General features: G+C 31.5%; 1 protein-coding gene across 1 annotated transcript in view; it reads right to left on the bottom strand.

Moving 5' to 3' along the window:
* The window catches only part of LOC139707020 (zinc finger protein 420-like), a gene marked incomplete at its 5' end in the record, with an annotated part of 47,535 nt that extends 28,226 nt beyond the window's left edge, over nucleotides 1-19,309 (bottom strand). Inside the window, 2 exon segments of the mRNA XM_071617007.1 lie at nucleotides 17,535-17,842; nucleotides 17,844-19,309. Coding sequence (XP_071473108.1) covers nucleotides 17,535-17,842; nucleotides 17,844-19,309 — 1,774 coding nt within the window.
* Nucleotides 19,310-25,577: the final 6,268 nt, after the last annotated feature.

Here is a 25,577-nt window from a genome sequence, read left to right as displayed (position 1 = left end):
ATTTTACATGGTTTGTCTCAGAGATAGGGCAGGCCTCCCCTCTACCTCCGTTAGTGAATATGATGGCTCATCACAGGTTCCTTAGGGTTGCCTTTCAGCATGGGCTCTGACACAGCTCCATGTTCAATCTTCCTGTGATCTCCTCAGCGTGTAGACTTCAGTTGTTGTTCATGTTGTTGTTCTTCTTCTTCTTTTGAAATTTCAGATTAATTTCATTAATTAATTATTAATTTTAATTAATTAATTATTGATAATTAATTAATTATTATTTTTAATATTTTACACAGAGCCTGAATCACAAAAAATCCATTTTAGAAATGGTGGCATGCAGAAACAACACTACCCAGAAACCAGATGCTTCGTGTGAGAAAAAGCTAGGGAAGAGGATCCTATAACACATGATAGAGAGAGGACCCTCAGAGCCATGGTGTAACCATGGGAGGTGCCAGAAATCCCTCACCCCAAATTGGAGGCATTGTAAATTGTTTAATTTGACTGGACTAATTTGATCTCATGATCAGAGTAATAACAATTTTGTTTGGACATGATGCCAGTTGAGATGCCTTTCCAAATATGTCCAGAAAAAAATTTGGAGACCAGCTCTCCCAGGATTGCTGTTATCCACCAAAGAAGAAGTAAAATTAAGAGTCAGCTTACGTATTACACTGGGAAAGCCACAGTTCTGTGTTTTCCAGGGAGATTTTTGTCATATTTCTCTAGACAATAATATTATAGGCCTGCAGAGACAGAACTTAAAGATGTCTTTCCTTAAAACGTGCAACTTTTAGGCTATTACGTGCAAAACATCATCCTTTGCCTCATCCATCTGGATAAGTACCTCTGCATTCTTAGATTCAGAAGTAGTGTGCAGTTGGGTCATGGAAAGGCTGTGGAAGGAGGAAATTTTAGCATACTAGTGAGGTTTCTTGTAGATGCAGGAGAGAGACTTCAGCTCCAATAATTTTACTCAATCCAGAGGACTGTGTTCTGTATGGTACATTGAGGATATTTTCTTCTAACAATGTTGGCTTCTTTAATTTTATATCCTCCTAAAATGAGTCATTTTTTAATAGGTAATCATGATTAATTTTAGTTTTCCATTTGTTCTAAGTTTAATGAGTTCTAGTGATACAACTTGCATATGGAATGTCATCTACTGATTTTAAAAATTACTTATTTGTATACATATTATAAAAGAAGACATGAGTTTTAACTTGATATTTTATAAATTCTTATTTTATTTTATTTTCATGTGGTGCTGAGGATAAAACCCAGGACCTCACATATGCTCCACCACTGAGCCATATCTCCATCTGTAATTTAGCATTTTTTATTTATAAACTTGCTTCTGTAATATTAAAAAATAAAATAGAACTACTATTGATGTAAATTCTATAATTTGAGTAATTATAATTTTTTAAATTTTAAGAATGAAATGATATTCTATGTTCAAAACTTCATTTCATATAGGGCAATATCACAATGCCATAAACTAATTATATTTCTCATAAAGTCTTTGGATCCAATTTAACTCAAAAGATTAAAAATTTCCTGATCCTGTACTCTTTCAGTTACGAAATGACAAATGAGAGAATCATGATAAAAGGGTTTGGAAGCACACTAAATATTTTTGAAAATCAAATGAATGTACTAGTAATTTCCCATTCCCAATTAAAAATAAACAGAAATATAATTTCCAAGTTTAGAGGAGGAATATTTGTGTTCATTCATTCTTTATGTATTAGTTTCATGTGTGTATATATATGTGACTATATACATACATATATGCCCTTTCCCATTTCTGTCACAATGGAAATGTCTGAATCTAATTTTTCTTAAAGGAACATTTAGGTCAGTGGAATCCCAGTCTACCCTGATCACTGTAATTAAATTTCTGATTTTTTCACAAACTTGGTTGTTTGTAAGTTCTTTTTTTTTTTGCTTGCTTGTTTGTTTGTTTTTTGTCTTTAGCATGAACAAATAAGTGTAAACCTATCTCTTTCTCTGGTCACTGAAACACAAAGAACAAGATGACAAAGGAAAGCCAAAGTTGTGGGGAAGAAAAGCAGGACTTGAATTTTACATAACTACATCAATCAGAGAGACAGACTGCACTCTAGGACTCCTTGGGTTTCCCAATAATGACAGCTTGACATCTGTGAAGAAGCACCTATCTGGCTTCCTATTTGCTTACTTTAAGTTTAAACAGATCTTAACTTTATGATCCATATAAATTTATTGATCTTCAACTATGAGAAAACTCTAAGGCTAGACTCTGGAATGAGGAGTTCTTTAAGCCACTGTGCATTTTCTAGCTTGCATGGTAATTGTTCTCTAATTTAGAAACTGTATGATTACCAAGAGCTTTTAAAATATTTCTATAATTAGAAAGAGGCATATAACTCATATAAGCATATATTACATTAATACATCTGAATAAATGAAGCACGTGAGATCACAAAACAAAAACATAGAACTAAAACTCCTCACAAAGCTATAAAAAGTTCTGCAATTACAAAGCAAAATAACTGTCTTTTAGGTCCAAATCATGTGTTTTCAAAGTCCTGTAGCAAATAAATGTCTATACCTTCTTTATTCCAAATTTATTGCTGTGCATGCATTATCATAATTTGTTTGAAGGATCATGTGTTGATATAGTGTTTCATTTCAAAAAACTCTCTTAAAAGAACTAAGAATTTTTCTTTTAACATCATCCATCACTAATTGTATTAGTACCATAGTTATATGGTAAATTTTGAGCCTATTGGAGAATTTTGCTTAAAATTTAAAAATTCTGTGTCACTGAAAAGGTAGGAGATATATTATATTAAAGCTGACCTTATTGTTTAGGAAAGATAAATCTGTCAAAGGAAATATATCCAGGTATTTGGTCATTTTTGCGGTACTGATCTGTGTATAATAAGTAAAATTTAATTTTATTTGCAGATTTATGGAACTGTGCTTCAAAATAAATGTGCCTTGAGAAATAATATTAGTGTATTTAACCTCTACATCTATGTCTAGAAAATGTACATAATATCATAAAAATTATATGTTTTGTGTAGAAATGCTATTCACTGTATAGTATTTTGAGGAGATTCATGGATTTGGTATTTTTGCTTCAAATATGTTTTGTCAAAAATAAACAGAACTTGGTTATTAAGCTTTTTATTTTATATTATATCATCAATTTATGGTGATGTTTTTATTCTCTTTCAAGCACAACTATATATAAAAAATAGTGATTCTTTTTTTTTTTTTTTTTTTTTTTGGTGTCATGTTATCTTCCAAAATTCTTATCCTTTGTGAAAAAAGATAATTTTGTAGTGCAGAATTACATCCTAATAAAGCCTATTTTATTTCCTCCAATTTTAATCATGGATCTAAATTCATATTAAAATGTATTGAACATTTTTGATTGTGTATTATAAGCCCATAAACTAACTATTTTACTTAGAGATCTGGATCTTCAAATGTACAAGTCTATTTTACTGACAATGAATTAAAGTAACAGTAAAAGAGAAGCATAAAATGAGATAAACATCCACAATGAAAAGAGGAGGTAATCTTCAGTGACAAAAAGACTTTAAAGACCGGGGCTGGGGATGTGGCTCAAGCGGTAGCGCACTCGCCTGGCATGCGTGCGGCCCAGGTTCGATCCTCAGCACCACATACAAACAAAGATGTTGTGTCCGCCGAAAACTAAAAAATAAATATTAAAAAAATTCTTAAAAAAAAAAAGACTTTAAAGACCTTCTGGAAAACAGAAAGTCTGGAAGTAGATGAAGGATGCATTTGAGTTCTAATTAGGGCTTCCCAGGAGGTGGATTTAGACCATGACTAGACACCTTGGAAGTCCATAAGTTAGTGTGCTTCAGATCAGCACAATGGAAATAAAGGGAAGGAAGCACATTTGGGCACACAGAATCTGGGGTTGCAGTCTAATCTCAAAGGAGGCTTCTGCTTACTCAAAGTGAAATTATGGATCTGTCTTGCACGCTCATATTTTCATACTTGAGACATGGAGTGTGATTTACATGAGTCTCAAACGGTCTTGAGTTTAGGAAACCTTAAATGGTAATAGGCAGAAAAACGATCTCTACTAATGAAAATATTTTGAAAAGACCACTTTCAGCAATTGTCTGGGAAATGAATCCTTCAGTCCTAATGGTGCCATAAAGCATAGTTCCCTGTAGTAACACCATAAAAACTCACTTTTCAGTCTAAGTTCTGTACTTAAGTTTATGGTACTGGTGAGACTCTATTCCTGAAGAAAACTTATAAGAATGGAAAACAGTGCAAGTAATTACAGATTTGACAGCTGTGTAGACTGAATGTCAAATTAATAGTCATCTTATGTCTCTTCCTCTGTTCAATTTAGATCCACTAAACATACTTCTTTTGGTCTCTATACTCATCCCCAAATCATTTGAGGCTCCTCACTATAATTTTCTCAAGACACAACTACTGCACTGATCCTTTTACAATTCATGTATGGAAAGTTAATACTAAAAAGTAGAGAATTGGGTCAACTGTTTTCAAATTGAATCATCTGATTTTTATCTTCAAATATACAATAGATTTTTATATTTGGATACAGTGGATACCATGGTCATGGACCAATAGTAATATTTTTATTTTTGTTAAGTGTGGTCTGATTCAATTTTAGGCATGATGTATTGGCACTTTATTAGTGGTACTTGCTTAGCATTGCAACATGGAATCAATGTCCTTCTGGTGAGGAGAGTGAATTGACCTACCAGGATTGTAATTTCTCCTCTTGCTTTCTGTTTTCTTAGTACATAGAATTTAGAGTCCTCAGGTGCAGTTTAAATTTTAGTTGGAATATTGTTAAACATCCTGTTGGTAAAGGGTCCTCTTAAATAATTATGATTTCTAAAAGTGGAGGATGCAGAGGCATGATGTAAGAAAATATGATTGCCAAGTGCATTAATAGGAGTGATGGTGAGTTAAGACTCTTAAACTTTGACACTCTGGTTCCTGGATCTATATTTTGTGTCTCTTGGTAGCACAACCTGATATAATGATGTGAAATTTAAGAAGTGTTAGCAACATCATCACCTGTTCCAGAATTCTACCAGGCCAGCAGCTTTTTGTTTCTATTTTTAGATGATAATACAGTGGATACCATGGTCATAGACCAATAGTAATATCTTTGTTTTTGTTAAGTGTGATCTGATTCGATTTTAGGCATGATGTATTGACACTTTATTAGTGGTACTTGCTTAGCATTTATTGTCTGAAAAAGCAAAATTAAAAAAAAAATGTTTGGGTTTTCCTGGTTAAAATTATTTCTGGGTTAAAAGACGTCCACTTGTTAATTTATTATGAGAAAATGATGAAAAGAGTGATGCATTAACAGGAATCTACATATAGATCTCTCCTCCTAGATGGCTAGATATTTGGAAGAAGCATTTGATAGATAAAATACGGTGACTGGAAACCACTATTTTACTCAGTCCTCATTCATCCTGTGCAGCATCAGAGGCTGGATAAAAACAACTAGCCAAGTCCAGTTGTCAACTTGGTTGTCTTGTACAATGTCCATGATGTATGTGCTTTGGTATGTGATAGCATGAAATCCCATGATATTTGCACTGCATTCTCTCTCTCAGAGATCCATCCTTATTACTGTACCCCCCAAATTTTATAGTCTTCAAAGTTCCTTCTAAACCCTTGACCAAGTCTTGATTTCTTCTTATTATTTTATGTACCTTCTTATGTACCTTCTTACCTGAGGTAACTTCTTTTTCCACATGAAATTAAGGATGAAGTGTGCTGCCAAGTATTACGCTCTTTAGAAAGAGTTTTTTTTTTTTCATTTTTTATTTTTCAAGGGTAATCCTGAAAGATACTGTACAATGGTGTTATTTTATTTCACTTTACTTCTAAATGAAGATAACTCATATTTATTTCTAGTAATATTTTGATAGAGGTTGGCCAATTTCCTCTTCTATCTGATTCACAAAAGGGACCTTTTCCCAAAGAAGGAAATGAATAGGTGTTGTATCACAACTTTGCTCTGAAATTGATTGGGGTTTTCTGAGAAAGAGTGTAACTTCAGGGACTATCTTCTTGGTTAGTTATTTGCTTAGTTATTGGTCACACTCTACAAGTGTGACCTCAGGTGAAATGCAAAGGAAGATAGAGAGTAAAATAAGTAGAAGTTATCAATTGATTATACTTTTGTAACTGAAGTAAGGTTTGTGAAGTACTACATGACTTGCATATCTCTCTGCCTTCCATTTAAAATCTTTATTTTTATGTATCACCAATAAACTTCTAAAAATAAAATTTACATCTATTATTTTTCTAATCTTGTTCATGATTTCTCTATTTTCATGATTATATAAATTTTTATAACTGACACTAACTTGATAATCTGTGTCATTTCCTGGTTTACAAACACTTATTGATTTTCGTCTCTTTTTAGTTATAATTGGCCTCCACTGACTAAGGGAAGTCTGCTCCTTCGTCAGACTTCAAGTCTGTTCCTCCCAGCCCTGCTTCAGCCTCTCAGCTTCCCAGATCCTCATTCAGTTGGTTGTAAATTTTTCCAGAAGCTGTTTTACTGTCTACTTTTCAGGACAAAAAATAAAAATCAAAACTTAAAAAAAGATACTTTAGGGCTGGGGATATGGCTCAAGTAGTAGCATGCTTGCCTAGTATGCATGACACACAGGGTTTGATTCTCAGCACCATGTAAAAATAAATAAAGATATTGTGTCCACCTGAAACTAAAATGAATTTTTTTTTAAAAAAAGGTACTTTAAACATAAAATGTAGAGGGAGAAAGTAGCAACATTTTTTTTTTTTTTTTTTGGTAATTAGGCTTTTTTATTTATTTATTTATTTTTATTTTTTTATTATTAGTTGTTCAAAACATTACAAAGCTCTTGACATATCATATTTCATACATTTGATTCAAGCAGATTAATAGGGTTTTTAATTTTTTTTTAAATATTTGTCTGATTTTAATGTGGGTCACCCACTAACACTTCATCAAAATAACAGTTTCTTTTCTGAGTTCAGGTGACCAAGGAATAGCCACACCCTTGGAACAAAACAAAACACACACACACCAAAAAAAAAAAACAGAAACAGAATTATCTTTAACCTAACTTTTTATATGATGTCTCAGATCCCCTTAACTTTGCACATTAGCTTCTTTGTTCAGTTGAATTGTAACTGCTTTTTGTATTTGGAAAGATTGTGACTATTGAACTTGAAACATTTTGTTCTGGGCATCTTGGTGGTTTCTGGTGAGATTACGTGGGTGAGAGGGTGAAGGGAAAGTGGGGGATTCTTTCCTTTCATAACATGAAGTTTCCCCCACAGTCTGTTCTCAGGTGCCAGACCTCAATTATTTCTTACAGTGGTATACTTTGATTATTTTTACTTCCCTTTACCCATAAGTTTTAACAGCATTTTATCAAACTGCGCTTATTAAAATTCATTTTTAAAATAAAGTTATAGTTCGCCTAACCAGTCTGCACTTATTGCTTATGGTTTCACTCACCTGCTATGCCTGTTTTTGGTGTCTGAAAAACAGATATATTATTTTCCATATTTTATCCATTTTCCTACATGTATATACTGAAAAGAAAATTAGGTCCGGAAATATTCCTTTTTGATTGAATGCAATAATCAAGAAAATAAATTTTAAATATGCTAAATATATCTCCAGATTTTCTCAAGTAGCTATGCTTAAAACAAAGAAAATATCCTGAAATTAAAAACCATGGTCAGCTTCAAGAAAGCAAGAATAAAACCCAAGAATTTATCCTTAATGATGGATTATAGATGATAAATACAGAATAAGCACAAGAGTTAAAGGAAAAATAGTATTCAATCTGGTATTCTAAAATGAAGCAGATTGTCCATCAATGATAAATAAAAATAGATTTTCATAAATAATAAAAATCTAAAAAGCTATTTTCCATGCCTCATTTCAAAGAGAGTTACTCAATATAGAAGAAAAAATTTTAAAAATGAGAGCAGAGTATGTGGACAGAAACAGTGGCTCCAACTGCAGAGCTCAAGAAAGTTATGCTTATTCTGCAGTAGACCTTGAAAATAGTTTTTTTTAGCATACCTCAGTCCTACCTTTAAAATGATGCTTTAATAGAAATATTAGCTAGTAAGTAGTCAAGTGATTGAATGTAGCAAAAGTTAGAAGATTCTAGTGGTCTATTTTTCTCATCATAAAAAAATGAATATTAGAAAATACAGGAAAAACAAAGTGATGAAAAAAGAAAGTAAAAACGCACTAAACACAAATAATGGAAAGCCAAGTTCTGTATATGAAACACAGTAAAATTTGCATTTTGTAAAATTTAATGGGAAAGAAGAAAGTAGTACTGATTGTTCTTGATGATAAGAACATCCCTCCATGAGCAGCATTCATGCCCTGATATTGGATGTCAGAAAGGCTAATAAATTCGGGAAAGAAATCATTCTTACTTTTGGTGTGTGTTTTGTGATGAAAAGTATCTTAAAGTCAAATTTGTGAAAATGCTTATGGGTTTTTAACCTTCATAAATTTTCTGTAGACAAAGAATGCAACACATAATTATTTTTTAAAGAGAATAACTAAATGAGGAAGCATGAACACAGGGACTTGTAAGTATTAAAAAATAGAGTGGGGTGTGTTGGCCTGTACATATGCTGATACTCAGAAATAATAAAGTGTCCAATGTAAATTAAGCAAGAAATCCCAGAACACATACCATAAATGATAATCAGTTAAACGCTAAATCCTTTTAATATTTGATTAATTAGGCCTGAAGAAAAAGAAGTGGCCCCATAAGTTAAAATGGTTTTCCTCCCTCTCTCATTGCAATTAGAAAAAATAATGGGAACACCTAAAACATTGTGTAGGGTCTTCTATTTATGTTTCAATACTATGATCAATATAATCAGACAACTAGTAGTAGGTATGGCTAAATTTAGTTTCCTTTTAAAACTTTACATAGTTGCAGATAGAGTGTAGGCTGCTGATTTGGGTGTAAATTTTGGAAACTACTGTTTTATATGGCACTGGGGATTGAACTTGGGGTGCTTTATCACTCATATATATACAAAATTATTTGATATTTTATTTTGAGACCTGGTCTCACTTAGTTACCAAGGCTGGTCTTGAAGTTGTGATCCTTCTGCCTCAGCCTCTATGATATTTGGGATTACAGGTATGTACCACCACATCAGACCTGGACACTACTTTTTTTTTTACATGCATCTAATAATCAAAATTATTTTAAATATTTTTGCCTTTTCTTTGATATAAAATATTCAATACTATCTTACTAAATTGGTTTTGACCCTAATATTTTTTTGAAAAGGCAAATATTCATGTTGAGTAGTTATACTTTTTTTTTTTTTTACCATAACAAGAGTTATTCATTAGATTCTATCCTTAGTTAGCAAGTCAATTTTATCCGTGTTTTAGAAAAAACAAATTGCTATAAATTGTTCTGGTAAGTGTTTTAATAGAAGTACCTTCCTCTTAGTCATCATCAAAAAAAAAAAAAAAACTATAGGAGAAAATTTAGTAAAGTCAAAAGCTAAGATCCAACATTTGGCCAGTTCTTGTTTCAACCAGATGTTTATGATTTGATTGTTTCTCTTTTAAATTTCTTCTTCTGATTTCTCTGATGGCCTTTTCTATGATATTTAATAGTCAGCTTCATTTAAAAGCACTTGTTTATGTGAAAAGTGGATACTAAGGGAAATAAATATCTGAAAGAAATTCATAGTACTCAATATGTTTCTCATGATTATATACAGTTTCCTCCCACCATTCTGGGATTTCAATTTATAGAGCTTTAAATGACGTCCATTCCTCACTATATTTCACTATCAGCACATGCAGAAATAATTTCTCAACAAATTTATATTAAATAAGTAGCAATTTCAAGAAAACCAGATATAATTTACACCTGTGAAATTAAACAATATATGTGGAAGTTTGCTAAAGAATACTTGGCATATTCAAAGAATAAAATGAAGAAATTTACCAGAATTGTTGCTTTCCTTTAAGTGATAGGGCACAGTTTCTTGACATGTTGTTTCAAAAAGACATTAACATTTTCCTCATGAAAAAATAGTTGTTATTCTTTAACATAAATTTTACTTGATTTTTTTTTTTTTATTTTTACCCATTTATCTTGCACACTGAGAAGGTTTCTGCTGGGGTAAAACACAGTGAGATACTGATCAATCAATTGTATTTTCAACCAATGTTGTAAAATGCATCTCTGACACATTTGCTTGTTTTCATTTTATATAATAGCATCATGCACAATCAGCATGAGAAGAGTTTGCCCATTAATTTTGGTATCAATAGTGGGTTAGGTACATTGAAAAGATGTTGAGAAAATTACATCTATAATGGTGGAATCTCCCAATTCTTTGTTTTCATCTTTTCTGTGGTGCTTCTGTTCTTGATATTAGTATGTTAACTTTAATTTGCATTGTCCATACAGTTTCTTAAAACATAAGACACTTAGAATTGAGGAAATCACACACAGTAAGTTTATTTCATAAACTGATATAAGACTCAATGAAAGACTTCAGCATTATTAATGTACATTTTATCAAAATTCCATTATATCACAATGGTACATACATTATTAAAATTTTATATAGCTAAAGGTTTTTTTTAACAATGAATGACAGTCACCCTAAGCAAATATGTAGTTCAAATTATTCATTTACTGAGCTTCATTCATTCATAATATAATAGTTGACAAAAAAAAAACACACATCAGAGTGTCTGTTTTTGAAAAAATTTTTTGGTGAATTACTAACAATGCAGCATGAAATTTTTATTTATTATTGGTTCATTATACCCACATCTTACTTACATAATAAGATTGTTATAATATTCAATAAGTTGTAGCTAAAATCATGAAATACCACATACCATATTGTACAGATTATATAAATGCTCTTATTATTTCTTCAATCTTTTTCACAAATATTTATCAGGCACTTACTATATGCTAATTAGAAATAAGTTCATTATAATTATTTCAGATATTAAAAAAAAAAAAAAACTGCAAGACCTCATTTGAAAAAAGCAATATAGATTTCAGAAGTAACTACTGCTTCTCTAGTGAATAATGAGTATAGAAATCTGCTAAGGTCTTGGGGTATGCAAATATATTTGAGATGCATCAGAGAGTACATATAAAAAACAGTACTATTTATTATGTTATTTAAATAAAGTGAAATATCATACCAAAGGTTAAAAAAATTAACTTTTGGGAAAACAAAAGCAAAAGGGTGCACTAGTATTTGAAATAAGGTAATAATAATTTTTACGATAATTAGTTGTTTCCGAGTCTCATTTCACTCTTTACATTAATTATCTATCCATTGTGTTAAGAACCCCTATAGGTGTAAATGTATATAAGGTACATAAATTGTGGTGTGAGGTGTTATTGGAAAATATTAGCATTCAGTGAATAATGCCATCAATTTTCTGTTTCACAATATTAAAGAACTATTTCAGATTTATTGCAATGGATAGTTTTGTTTAAAGATAACAGTAGTTTTTCAATGTAGAAATTACTAAGAAAAATTTAGGTGTTCTCTAAAAGTCTGTAACAATCATATTTGATGAACTTTGTGTCATAATGTATAAGAAAAGTTGCTTCCCTACCTCAAACCAGACATCATTGGAATAACCTTGTGTAGTATCAGCACATACAAGTTTAGATGAGGACTTTTGCTTCTTTTCTCCTTTTACTTCCCACCTACAACATGGCTTATTTTTCATAAGCATATTTCTATGCTTGTTCAACCTCTCACACATCTCAGAATTCACTAGAAGGGATCCCTGACAATCTAGAAACAAACATATCTGAGATAGTGTATAGATTAATATATGAAGAAGTTCAAGAAAATATTGATCTGGCCATGAGATGGTGCATTAACTATATAGAAAGCTAAAAATTGAAATTGAAAGAAATATAATATTCCTGAGAATTACTTGAATCATGTATTATTTGGAAGCAGATATTTTAAGTAGGAAGCTCTTGAGATTGATGTCCACTGCATCTTTTATCTGGTTTTGAGGGCCACCAGATTTTAGCCAGTAAACTTTTGGCTTGATATAGCATAATCAGAAAGCCCAGCATTCTGTTTTTATACCAAAGCATGGTTTACTAAACATTCATTGAGTTTTTGCACAGACTTTTCCCTTATTTTAATATAACTAGCCCATTAGTCTTGTCACATTCAAATTCATTCATTCTTCAAAAAGTAATTTAATTAAATTTCCTATTGTCTTTAAAATAAAAAAAAATCAACCTAAAATAATTTCTATACTGTAAAGCATTTTATTGTAGTATCTAGAATCTTTATAACTACTAAGAAATGGCATTCTATGTCTTATTTTTACCATTGTCTCTCTCATATTACTTTCATTGTAATTTGAGTATGTCCCCCAAAAGCTCATGTGTTTGGAACTTAGTTTAAAAGGGAGAGAGTTGGAAAACAGTGGAATGTTTAAGAAGTGAGACTAGTAAATTGTGGTTAGATCATTGGGGGAGATGTTCTTAGAGAGGGTTAATGTAACTTTCATGGGGCATAACATAGTTCTTATTAAAGCTGGTTGTTATAAAAGAGCAAGTCTTTTTTCTGAATTTCTCTGACTTCCTGTCTCATTATGTTCTACCTCTCAAATGAGCCCTCACCATAATGATACCTCATGTGTAATGCAGGTGAAGGAGCTGTCACAGGAGCTGAGAAGATTCTAATACAGTGCACTTAAAACTTCAGAACTATGTACTCAAAACTATATTTTATTTATTTATAATTGTAGTTGGACAAAATACCTTTATTTTATTTATTCATTTTTATGTGGTTCTGAGAATTGAACCCAACTTCTTTCATGTGACAGGTGAGCACTCTACCATTGAGCCACAACCCCAGCCTCTCAGAAAATATTTTTATGCATTTATATCTCTTTTTATACATTGACCTGCTTCTGGTATTTTTCTATAACATTATAAAACAGACTAAAACAACCTCTGTGTCTTATTTCTAAAGAAGACAGGTGAGACTTTGCAATGTATTATCAAAAAATTCGGTAAAAGCTTTAGAATAAAAACTATTATTCATCCACTGAGTGACCTTTAGTGAGTGATTAAATATCTTTGTGTCTAAGGCATCTTACTATGAGAGTGAGTAGAAGATCTAAGATTACATTTTAAAAGCTCTGGTATAGTTTAGATGGTAATGGCTTAGCATTTCTGATTCTTATTTGTTTTATATTTCAAAGGTGATATCTTGTATTTCTTATATTCCTCATGGTGCTTAGGTTAATGTATTGCCATTTACTTTGGGACTCAAATATGTGGAATTTGTTTTGTTTAGTAAAGCAAAAGCAAGAGTGGTACCTTAGAATATAGCAAAGACTATTTGAGAATGTTTTTATTTTTAATTGGAAGAATTGTCTCATTGCTAATGACTATAGAGGGAATTTACATCTTGATGACACCCATTATTCAGAAATAGTCTGAACTGACTAGATCAAAACCATTAGAAAACCATGAATAAAGGGGCAGATTAAAAAATAGGTTTGTCCAGCACCATTTTGAGTCTCCTACTAGAGTACAAATTATAGTATTTTTTTTTCTTACCAGTGAAAGGACTCAAACACATGTAGCTGCATTTTACGCCTCCTGTAATCACACAAGTCACCATCAATTATAATACCATTGTAGGAAGAGAAATGTAGATCTTCACAGGCAGAAAAATCAAATACAAAAAGTGCAATTTGCTTTATGCAAAAAAAGACCTCATTATTGATGCCATACTTCTTTTAGCTCCCAGGTTCCATATATTTGAGCTCAAGATATTCAACCAGAAGAAAGTGGATTTGTTTTATGCTAGATGAGTTAAGAACTGATATAATTAGAATGTAGAGTAAACATATTTTGATTTGGGGTTCAGTTGTTTCAAGTATGATGGCTTGCCCAGGAAAACAATGCAGGAAATTTTGTCCTCCACTTCACCCAAATTGTATGGAAAGATTATTATTTGTTTAAATTAAAAGTGGAAGCCACAGGCAATCTACAGCAGGTATTGCAATTTCATGATGAGACATCAAACTGCAGTTGTTTTTCTTATGTTTTTGTATCATTGATTGCTGGGGATTTTGAATATTTGAAATATAAAAACTATATTTAAAAATAAACATTAATATTCTTTTGTATTTTAAGGTAATTTTAATAAGGCTCATAGCCTAAGGTCATAATACCCAGTATAATTACCTCATATTTTTCTAATGTAATCCCATGACAAAGGAGTTGGGATATATTTTTCATGAAAAAAAAATTATTTTTACTAAGTAAAATTATGTTGTTCCATGTATCATACTTTTCTATGCAGTATATGTTTGGCTTTAAAATTAATAGAAGTCAAAAGCCTTGATGGGACTGCCAAAAGTTTTATATTATCTTCTCCTGGTGAATGCTGTGGCAGAATATATAGAGGATGAAACAGAAAATTTCTGAAATTGTGTATTTTTGTGGCTGGAAACTGTTGAAAGGTACATCATTGTTATTAATGAAAAAGACTGACTGAAAACAGCAATGTTCTTTAAGCGTACATATGTGAACAAATTCTTAATTAAGCAAAAATGCCCTGTGCAGCCAGGGATGGCTGAAATACATTATACTTAGACTCTGATAATCTCAGTTCTTTTTTTTTTAACTCTAACTAGTAAATTTTTCTAGCTCAATAAATTTCTTTTCTTGCTTTTAAAACCAGAGGAGAAATATTTGTCTTTTTTAACTTTCTGGATTGTTTCCCAATTTTACTGCAATAAAATATGCAGAAAACTTTTAGAAAATATTACAAAGCATACAAATGGAAGTGAATTATCTTTGCTTACTTTGTGACTCTTTTTCATTCAAATGCTGTTGTAGCTCAAAGTAGGTAACTTATCATTCTTCAATTACCTTTAACTGATTATATGTCCATTTTTGCCCTCGCATTTGGAAACCACACTTCATCCACTATTGGTCTCTTGCTTAAGTCTTTACAAGTTTTTATTTATATATTGTTGTGTGTTGATCCAATTGATTTTACTTCTCATTTAATGTAGTTTCATGTATAATTAAATTGGTATAAATATGTCTATATTGGAGAGTGCACAATGTCCCCAGATCTTGTTCTTAGGCATATGTTGCTGTAAACTCAGTTCTTCATGAATTATATGTAATGTTAATAAAATTGTGAATGATATTCAATATGATTTTTGTATGGATTCTGTGTATAATAAGCTTTTACACTATTGTACTTGAAAAGCCAACATTTTATGATAAGAAACTTAATCTTTACATACAACCTTCTCAGTTTACCTCTTACTACTTGGTCCTCAGAAAATGAGACTATAAAACATAGCTCATTGATTATTTTGTCATAAGTATAAGGCCTCACTCAACCTTGACTCTACATCCATTTCTCTAATTCCTGCCTTGAAATAACACTACCTATAGAATAACAAGGATGTCAGAATTTACTAATGTACATGAAAACACTGATCATTGACCTCATTCCATGAAAAATGAAATGTCTCCAATGAGGATGAAGTCTAGAAGGCCATTATGCACACAAGAAAGATAAAGCTCTTCTTTCATGTAAGAGCTACCTTTAAGTTTGTGGAAATTCAGTCTATTAAAATCACTAGGAAATGTTAAAAAGTTAAAATTTTAAAATTTATAAATCAAGATATGAAAATCTGGGGCTTATTTTCCTATATCTACATCCTTCTTATAACTCTTAATTTCACCATAAATACAAACAGAAAAAAGATAATGATCTAACTTATGCAAATTGTATTACACATTGTTTGATTAAAATGTGTAAAAGTATTAACAGATGCTAGAGTATTATTCACTCAACAGTATATTGTACTGTTACATAGAACATTTAGTCAAGTGGAACACTATGATGTCTGTCATTTAACAACAGGATGCAATGCATGAGTGTTAACACATAAACAAATATTCAGTTTTAAAGACATATTGCATACATAAGTTAAATATAGGTTAAAAAATGCACTGTAAACCTGGCATGATGGTTCCTGCTTGTAATCCAAGCAAATTGGGAAGCTGAGTATTTTCAGAAATTTAAATTCAGCCTCAGCAACTTAGTGTGGTTTCAAGCAACTTAACAAGACAGTCTCAAAATTTGAAAAAGTGGAGAGAGGGCTTAGGAATGTGGCTCAGTGTATAAAAATACCTAAACTTAAACTGAAATACAAAAAAAAAAAAAAAAATTAAAGTTTAAAATATTACACTTGAGTGTTAAACATCAAAAATAGATTTCATATAATTCTTTTCTCACTATTCAAAAGTGAAAATAGTAATTTTGATTTAGAAAAACAATTATATTCTTTCAAAGATGAGGTTTCTTCACTATGCATATGACATTTATGACTGATATTTCTACAAAATAACTTGATAATGCTTAATAAATTTAAAGACAACTACTTGTTTTCTAAACTTAAATGAGTTCTGTATTTTACTGATCCTCATATACATCAAGGTGTAATATATAGTTAATAAATGTGAGAGTATAGTAAAGTTATTATGTTTCATTGTTATATAAGGCATACATTTTGTATAAAATCTGTTCAGTGTTCACTACTAGTATGAGTTTTCAGATGTTCAATGAATTTAAAATTTAAATACATTTTGGAAATATTATTTATCTTTTTAAGAGTTTCTGGGCACAATGAATTCTCCAAAAATAAGCAGTGTTAAAGAAACATGTAGCTACATTTTTTTTCCATTTGTATTTTCTCTAACCAGTATATATCCACAGGTGCTGAGTATTGCTGAATAAATTTTATAGGCATTGTCACATTGTCAATTTTCACATTACAAAATTTTCTCTATGCTATGGTTATTGTGGTGAGGATTAAATGTTGTCCCTTTCTTAGAGTAATGGTACAATGGTCTCATTTGTAGAGCTTCTCTCCAGTGTGTTTTCTCTGATGTCTAGTAATATATGATATATAATTTAAAATGTTTCTACATTGTCTACATTTAGATGTATTCTTTCCAGAATAAGTAGCCTAATGGTGAAAAGAATTGATTTCTTTTAAAAGCTTTGCTGCATTGTTTCAATTTGCAGGGGTTCTTTTCTGTATAAATTCTGTTGTTAATAAGGTTTAGTCTTTCTTTTTTTAAGTGTTTATTTTTAAGTTGTAGTTGGACACAATACCTTTATTTCACTTATTTATTTTTATGTGGTGCTGAGGATCGAACCCAGGATCTCAAACATGCAAGGCTAGCACTCTACCATGGAACCACAAACCTAGCCCCAAGGTATAGTCTTTCTTTAAAAGTATTATTTCTTTATTCACATTTCATATTCACCAGGATGTCTTCTGCTGTGGTGAATAAAGTTTTATTTTTTATTAAATGCTTTTCCACATTATTCACTTTTGTACAGCTATTCTCCAGTGTGAGTTCTGTTGTGGTGAATAAGGCCTGTTTTATTGCTAAAAGCTTTGCCACATTCCTTATATTTGTAAGGATTCTTTCCAGTGTAAATTCTCCTATGGCACATAAGGTGTAATATTTGAGTAAAAACTTTGTCACATACTTTTCATTTGTGAGGCTTCTCCCAAGTGTGAGTTCTGTTGTGGAAAATAAGGTGTGATTTTTGACTGAACGCTTTCCCACATTCTTTACATTTGTAAGGCTTCTCTCTAGTGTGAGTTCTACTGTGGCAAATAAAGCCTGGTTTTTGAGTAAAAGCTTTGCCACATTCTTTACATTTGTAGGGCTTCTCTCCAGTGAGTTCTGCTGTGGTGAAGAAGGTTTATTTTTTGACCAAAAGCTTTGCAACATTCTTTACATTTGTAGGGCATCTCGCCACTGTGATTTCTCCTGTGGCAAATAAGGTTTGATGTGTCACCAAAAGCCTTGCCACATTCTGTACATTTGTAGGGCTTCTCTCCAATGTGAGTTCTTCTGTGGTAAATAATGTGTGATTTTTGACCAAAAGCTTTGCCACATTCTTTATATTTGTAGGGCTTCTCTCCAGAGTGGGTTCTTCTGTGGCAAATTAGGAATGATTTTTGACCAAAAGCTTTGCCACAATCTTTACATTTGTAGAGCTTATCTCCAGTGTGAGTTCTGCTGGGGCAAATAAGGTGTGATTTGTGACCAAAATCTTTGCAACATTCTGTACATTTGTAGGGCTTCTCTCCAGTGTGAGTTTTTCTGTGGCAAATAAGGTTTGATTTTTCACCAAAAGCTTTGCCACATTCTTTACATTTGTAGGGCTTCTATCCAGTGTGAGTTCTGATGTGGCAAATAAGGTGTGATTTTTTACCAAAAGCTTTGCCACAATCTTTACATTTGTAGGGCTTCTCTCCAGTGTGAGTTGTGCTGTGGCGAATAAGGTGTGATTTGTGACCAAAAGCTTTTCCACATTCTTTACATTTGTAGGGCTTCTCTCCAGTGTGAGTTCTTCTGTGGTAAATAAGGTCTGATTTTTGACCAAAAGCTTTGCCACAATCTTTACATTTGTAGGGCTTCTCTCCAGTGTGAGTTCGGATGTGGTAAATAAGGTTTGATTTTTGACAATAAGCTTTGCCACAATCTTTACATTTGTAGGGCTTCTCTCCAGTGTGAGTTCTGATGTGGCGAATAAGGTCTGATTTTTGACCAAAAGCTTTGCCACAATCTTTACATTTGTAGGGTTTCTCTCCAGTGTGAGTTCTGATGTGGCGAATAAGGTTTGATTTATCACCAAAAGCTTTGCCACATTCTTTGCATTTGTAGGGCTTCTCTCCAGTGTGAGTTCTCCTGTGGCAAATAAGGTTTGATTTTTTACCAAAAGCTTTGCCACAATCTTTACATTTGTAGGGCTTCTCTCTAGTGTGAGTTCTCCTGTGGCAAATTAGGAGTGACTCTAGACTGAAAGCTTTGCCACATTCTTTACATTTGTAAGGCTTCTCTCCCGTGTGAGTTCTGATGTGGCAAGTAAGGTCTGATTTTAGACCATAAGCTTTGCCACAATCTTTACATTTGTAGGGCTTCTCTCCAGTGTGAGTTTGGCTGTGGTAAATAAGGTTTGATTTTTGACAAAAAGCTTTGCCACAATCTTTACATTTGTAGGGCTTCTCTCCATTGTGCATTCCTCCGTGGTAAATAAGACATTTTTTTTTACTAAAAGCTTTGCAACATTCTTTATATCCGTAGGGCTTCTCTTCAGTATAAATTCTCTGGTGATGAACAAGGCCTGATTTTTTATATGATTTCTGTTGTTCACTCTCACTTGTAGTTTTCCATATTTTCTTTTGTGGTAAATAGTCAAGATCACAACTTTCATATTTTGCACTTATCACTTCATGTGATATATGTTTTAGGCCCTTTTCTGGTGAATATTCTTGGATATGATTAGGAGTCATGGCTGAAATAAACAAAAATTAAAAAAAAAAAAAACAATACCTATTAGACTGGGATAAATATATTTTGCATACATGACATGAAATTAAGGTAAAATAAGTACATCAGGGGTATAGCAGATTAGTAAGTCCGAAGTCACCATAAATCCAAAAAATATATTAGTTCAATAAAAATGTACAGAAAAAATTACCTTGAGAATATTATTCAAATTCTTGTAGAGACCACAGTATCCAAGAGGAGTACATCATTAAGAAGAGTAATATAATAAAGTGTAGAAAAGAATCTTTAACGCCCTTTTGTCCTTCATAAGATAGTATTGGGTATTTAGGAAATATCTACCAGCTACCTTCACTGTCAGTAGAATAAGAGAAATGTAAAACATATACAAACATTTCCGGGTTTTTCAAAGTGTGTCCAAAAAATGATTTTTGTCTACCATGACATAGAGACATGAAAATAACTAGTAGATTTTGAGTGATAATACCATAAATATTCAACAAGGGCAAAGAGGCAATGGACTCTTAAAAAGAAATATGAGCAAAAAATTTACTGAGAAATATACATATATGTAAATAAAATTTTTTGTAACAACATTTTAAAAGATGATAAAAACCTTGCATAGCCTGTGGCCATAATATTTGGATGAATTCAACACATGACAATCAAGTATAATAAATTGATTTTTATATTTTTACAATCGTGTGATATGAGAATTTCCTTTATTGACAAATACAACTTTGTTTATTTATAAATATATCATGGTAATTTATACTATATATACAAGGTAAAATGACTAAATAGAATGAATTAACAATCATTATTTCATATAATTATCAATTTTGTTCTTACAACGTATTGTATTCCTTCTACTAGTATTTATGAAGAACATAATACACTCACTATGTGGTAAAATAAAACTCTTGATCCTATTATGCTCAATAAGATAAAAATATGGATACCTTTACTATAATATCAACCCTACACAAAACACAGTGCCTGGTGACAAAATTTCGCTCACTAAATTTCTGACTTCCACGTGTGAATCAAATGCTCCTACAACTTAATATCTGCATGCCAAGTTTCACTTAATTAAAAGTCCTGCATATATTTCTTATAACACTTTAAGAGACAAAATATTTTATAATTAAATAATAATAGTATATAAGTACATATTTTTAAACATTTGACATTGATGGGCACACACATTGAGTCCCTAGCTTTAGTACTGAGAAAAATGTTGGCACTAAACACAAAAGCAGAGGTATCTCTTCGATTTTCTGATTTAATTGTTCATGGATACATATTTAGTACTGGCGATTCTGGATCTTTACATCATCCAACGTTTAATGTTCCATGTGTAATGCTTGAGATTACCCCAAAAATTCTATATCACGAACTATAACACAAGTCTTTTTAAAATTGTTTGAGCCATGCTGTTTCTAAATATCTGTGACTTCTCTCAAAGAAGACGTACTTTTGCATGACCTCCTAATTAGCAAATATTACAAGGATGCAGCACTGTTCTTGCCTATTTTTATTTATTTAAATGTTTTTATACTTTTTTTTTCCTGACAATGGAGTATATAATCTACTGATGGCTCTTTTAATGAACAAATAAAAAATAGTACAGCAAATATAAACAAAGAGAAGCATGGCTAAATCCAAGTGACAAAAAAAAAAATAAATAAAAATAAAACATTAAGAATTTAACATTAGGATACTGACAGTTTTGAATTACTCAAAGAACACTAAATAACTATTTAAAAAAACTTTATAGAATGAAATTGAAAAATATTAACATCAATGGGCACAATGTTTAAGTGAATATTTTTTTAAGAAAAAATGAGAGGAGCATTCCTAGTGTGCAAATCCAAAATTCAACAAATATGGTAGAGGCTTATCAAGCAGTACCAAGTTTAATACAAGTCTAAGCAACTTGTAAAATACTGTAAAAATTAAAAATCTATAGGATATATAAAGAGAAGTGGGATATATATATATAAAGTGTGAAAAGAATCCAAGCATGCCACAATAAAAAAAAATGATCCAGAAATTAAATCACTAATCAAAATAAAAAAAAATATTTAAAAATTACAAAGTAGAAGTATAATGAATTATTCACTTCAAAAAATTTATGATTACTAATGCATTATTGCAAAACACAAAACAAAAGAAAAAAATTAATAACAGAATTGAATCTACAATAGGAAACGTGAAGTAAGTTCCATCAGAGAGCATGGAAAGAAACCAAACATGATCTGCTCCTAGAATCCCTATTTGTTTAAATATTGATAATGCTCCAGCCTTTACATCTCATCCTTTTGCACAATTTTTAATCAGTGAGATATAGTTTTAAATCATGAAATTTCTCATAATTTTTTGGATGAGCTTTTGTTGAGTGCACAAATTGTATCCTAATGCTTGCCTTTTAAAACAGAAACAAACAAAGATCTAGCCTCTATTATATTAATATGCATTAAATATTGTTTTATTTACAGTTAATGTACTCAATATACAACATAAAGTTAATACTCAAAATTGGTCATCTGCATTGAATAGACATTTTATTCTCAAACAGCCATTACCAATAAAATGATGTAATATATGAGGTTCCACCTGACCAGCATGAGAAGCTCCTATGGCTTTGCTCACTTGGGGAAAAGCATAGACTGCTACACTTATGCTAACATGTCCTGTTTGGAATCTAGCTTCATGCTTGAAAAATAGCAATTACAAATGTACATCAGTGACTTCACAAGCTGATTTCTAAGTTTCATTTAACCCTGGAAGATAAGAGTTCATCCTCAAAAGAAGAGAAACATTAAAAGAGGACCCCGAGTTACTTAAATTCTAGTTACTTGTTGAGATATAAAACCATTAACAGCCTCAGCTCAACAGGTGTTGGCTAAAATGGGGTTAGAATGTACTCTAGATAACTTTGTTACTTCTTTGATTGCTAAACTCACACAAAACTTTGTAAATGCTTTGGTCTTAACAACAATTTTGCTCTGTTTTTGTACACCAGCTCTGGGAAATTCGGTACTGCCAGATCCTGGACTTCAAGAACCCATTACAATATCTTGACTCACTTGCATAAAATTGTTATACACCTGCAAAAATATCTCATGGTATTCATTGTTGTCTTAGCAGAATAATGTGTCTTTACCATCCACATAGTATTTAATAGGTCAAAATCCTGTGCAATTTATTCATAAAAGATCTATTCCTCTTGATAAAAACTGTGATGATTCAGTGAAGCTTCTCTCTAAGGCAGAATTTAACGTTTTGACATTCTCCTTGCTGAGTTTACCTGGACTAGCTCTATGGGCTTATAAAACTACTATGAAACTCGCCTATGCTATCATAAACAGTACTAGTCATGCCTCCATGGATGTAAATAGGCTTAATGAAGAACAAAAACAACATTGTCAAGCCATACTTGACAATTATGCTGCAATTGATTGTCTGTTATTGTTACATCATAAAGGATATCAGAAGTTTAATACCACGTGTTCCTTCAATTTAAGTTATAATAGTAATTTTATTTCAAAAAACTTAGATTACCTTAAAGATATCATTAATAGGGTTCAACAAGATGATGAATTTTGGACTTGTTGAACTGGTTAACTTCATGTTTACTCAATTTCATCTGGGTCAAAAATATTCATAGGTGGATGTTTACTGATGTTGGAACTTGCTGTTGTCTATGCATGTCCTATTTTTTTGACCCCACCAGCATTAAGGAGATAAGCAATATTATTTATTCAAAAGGCCTTAAAAACTAGGGGAAGTATTAGGTATTCTGATCTTGGAATAGACAGGAAAGTGTGGGGGTAATTGTAATTGACACCCTGAGTCCCACAATTGTAATGCCCAGCAGTTTCTCCCTGAAGATATTAAGACAACTCTACAGGTGCACTATCTAGTTTCTGTGGTAATGTCCTTAGGGAGAAGGGGCTCTATATTTGTATTAATTGTACCTAATCTTGGTTAGCTAGCACATGGGGTTAAAGAAACACTGGGTTAGAATGTAGTCATCGTATCAGAAGCTGTGTAATTCTGGGGGATTATATGTGCAGCTGTTAAGAGGGGTGGCCAGTTTTTTTTTTCTTTTTTCCTTTTCACTGTGTGTGTGTGTTTCTCTGTTCTGTTTGCTCCTTTAAAGGTTTCCTCACAAGAAGATTTGAAACAGATCATGCTGGCCCTTACAACAAAAGGTAAGTTTTGATGGTTAATCTGAATAAACTGGGACATCACTAAAGAAGAAAACAGAGAACACCAAGGAATTTGAAAATGTGATAAATATAGGGCAGTATGTGTTCAATGATTACAGTCAAAATAAATAAACCTAAGCTTCTGAAAATTTCTTCTGCTGGGTGACTACTCTTTCAACATTTATTAGTTTGGTTTTCTTCTTGACATTTGAATGACTCAACTGTGTCTGCTGCTATGTGTAGTCTACAATAGTTTACATTACTAAATTATACTAGGTACTACTTATCTAAAGTGAAGGATGTGCAACACACAAAGAAAAAGACAGACTAAAGAGTAAAATTATATATATATATACATACAGAGAGAGAGAGAGAGAGAGAGAGAGAGAAATATCTGTACTAAAAATGCCCTTTTTTTTGAAACACAAATCTGAAACTCATTTTTATAGAGAATTTCCCAGAAGATACTCTGCAACAGAAGTAAATTAAATAATAATTAATAATTCATAATTTTAAAGGGACGTTAAACTTACCCAGGAAAGCCAAGTTTCTATAGTTCTCTAGCATCACATCTCTATATAAATTTTTCTGAGCAGGCTGAAGGCATTCCCACTCCTCTTCAGTAAAATCAATGGCTATATCCATAAATGTTAACAGTTCCTAAAATAAGAATACGTAAATAAATAACACATTGACCACAGGAATATTTGCACAGTCTGTAATGTAAATACAGTTGAAATTAGAGTTAGTAGACTATCATGTAGGTAGTGTTTTGGAACACAATTATACTATTATCTACTTCTGCAGAAAAAGTGATTTAAGTTCAAAAAAGTATACATACTCCACATTTATGAAACACAATATAAAACTCAGGCATTATCACAAAAATATATATTTTGTAATTTTTTATTTCTTGATCTAAATTTTACATATTTTTCAGATGAGAAAATCATGGTAATTAAGAAAGGGAATTTTCAAATTTTAATTGTACATCCACTAATCAGAAATTTACTAATGTTTAGAATCTTATATGTTATTTCTCTGATAGAGCTGGCTATTCTGAATGTGTAGTGAGATCTCTAGTAAGAGAAATTTTGAAATGCAACAAGGTAGGCAGAGCACTTAATGGAAATATTTAATAGTTTATTTAAGTTCAAACATTTTATAGTTTTTATGTATGTTATTAATATAAAAAATAGCAACAACAATCCTGTTTGAATTTTCCTTTTTATAATTTTAACATACAAAATTATATATATATATATACACACACACACACACACACACACACACACACATATACACACAAACTTTGATCGTTGTGTATATTGTATGATATTTATAATAGAATATGCATATAGCTCTTCAAACAATATAATTTTTTTATTGGTTCTTTCTAGTTCTACCTGACAGTAAATTGATTTTTATGGTATTATGCAAGCATGGGATATATCTTATCCTAATTAAAATCCTGTTCTTGTTGGTGGCTACAATGGTAGGATTCACTTACAGATATATATAATATTTCTATCCTTGTCCCTCTATTTATTTATTTATTTATTTACTTATTTATTTTTGTTTACCATTGTGCAATCTACTGATCTTCTTTTCTTACCCTTCCCCACTTAATAAGATTTAGATTTCACATATCAGCAATAACTTTCAATATTTTGTTTTAAAGAAATGGTTTGTTTTACTTAGCATATAATCTCCAGATTCATCCATTTCCTGGCAAATGTCATAAAGTCATTCTTCTTTATGGCCGATACAGATTCATAGTTTATTGTGTACATAAGCAACATTTTTTATCCTGTCATCATTGAATGGACACATTCATCATTGAATGGTTGGTTTTATAGCTTAGCTATTGTGAATTCTGCTGCTATTAATATTAATGTGG

Source organism: Marmota flaviventris, chromosome 9 (assembly GCF_047511675.1).
Source record: "Marmota flaviventris isolate mMarFla1 chromosome 9, mMarFla1.hap1, whole genome shotgun sequence".
NCBI lineage: Eukaryota > Metazoa > Chordata > Mammalia > Rodentia > Sciuridae > Marmota > Marmota flaviventris.
This window is presented reverse-complemented; position numbering and strand designations above follow the sequence as displayed.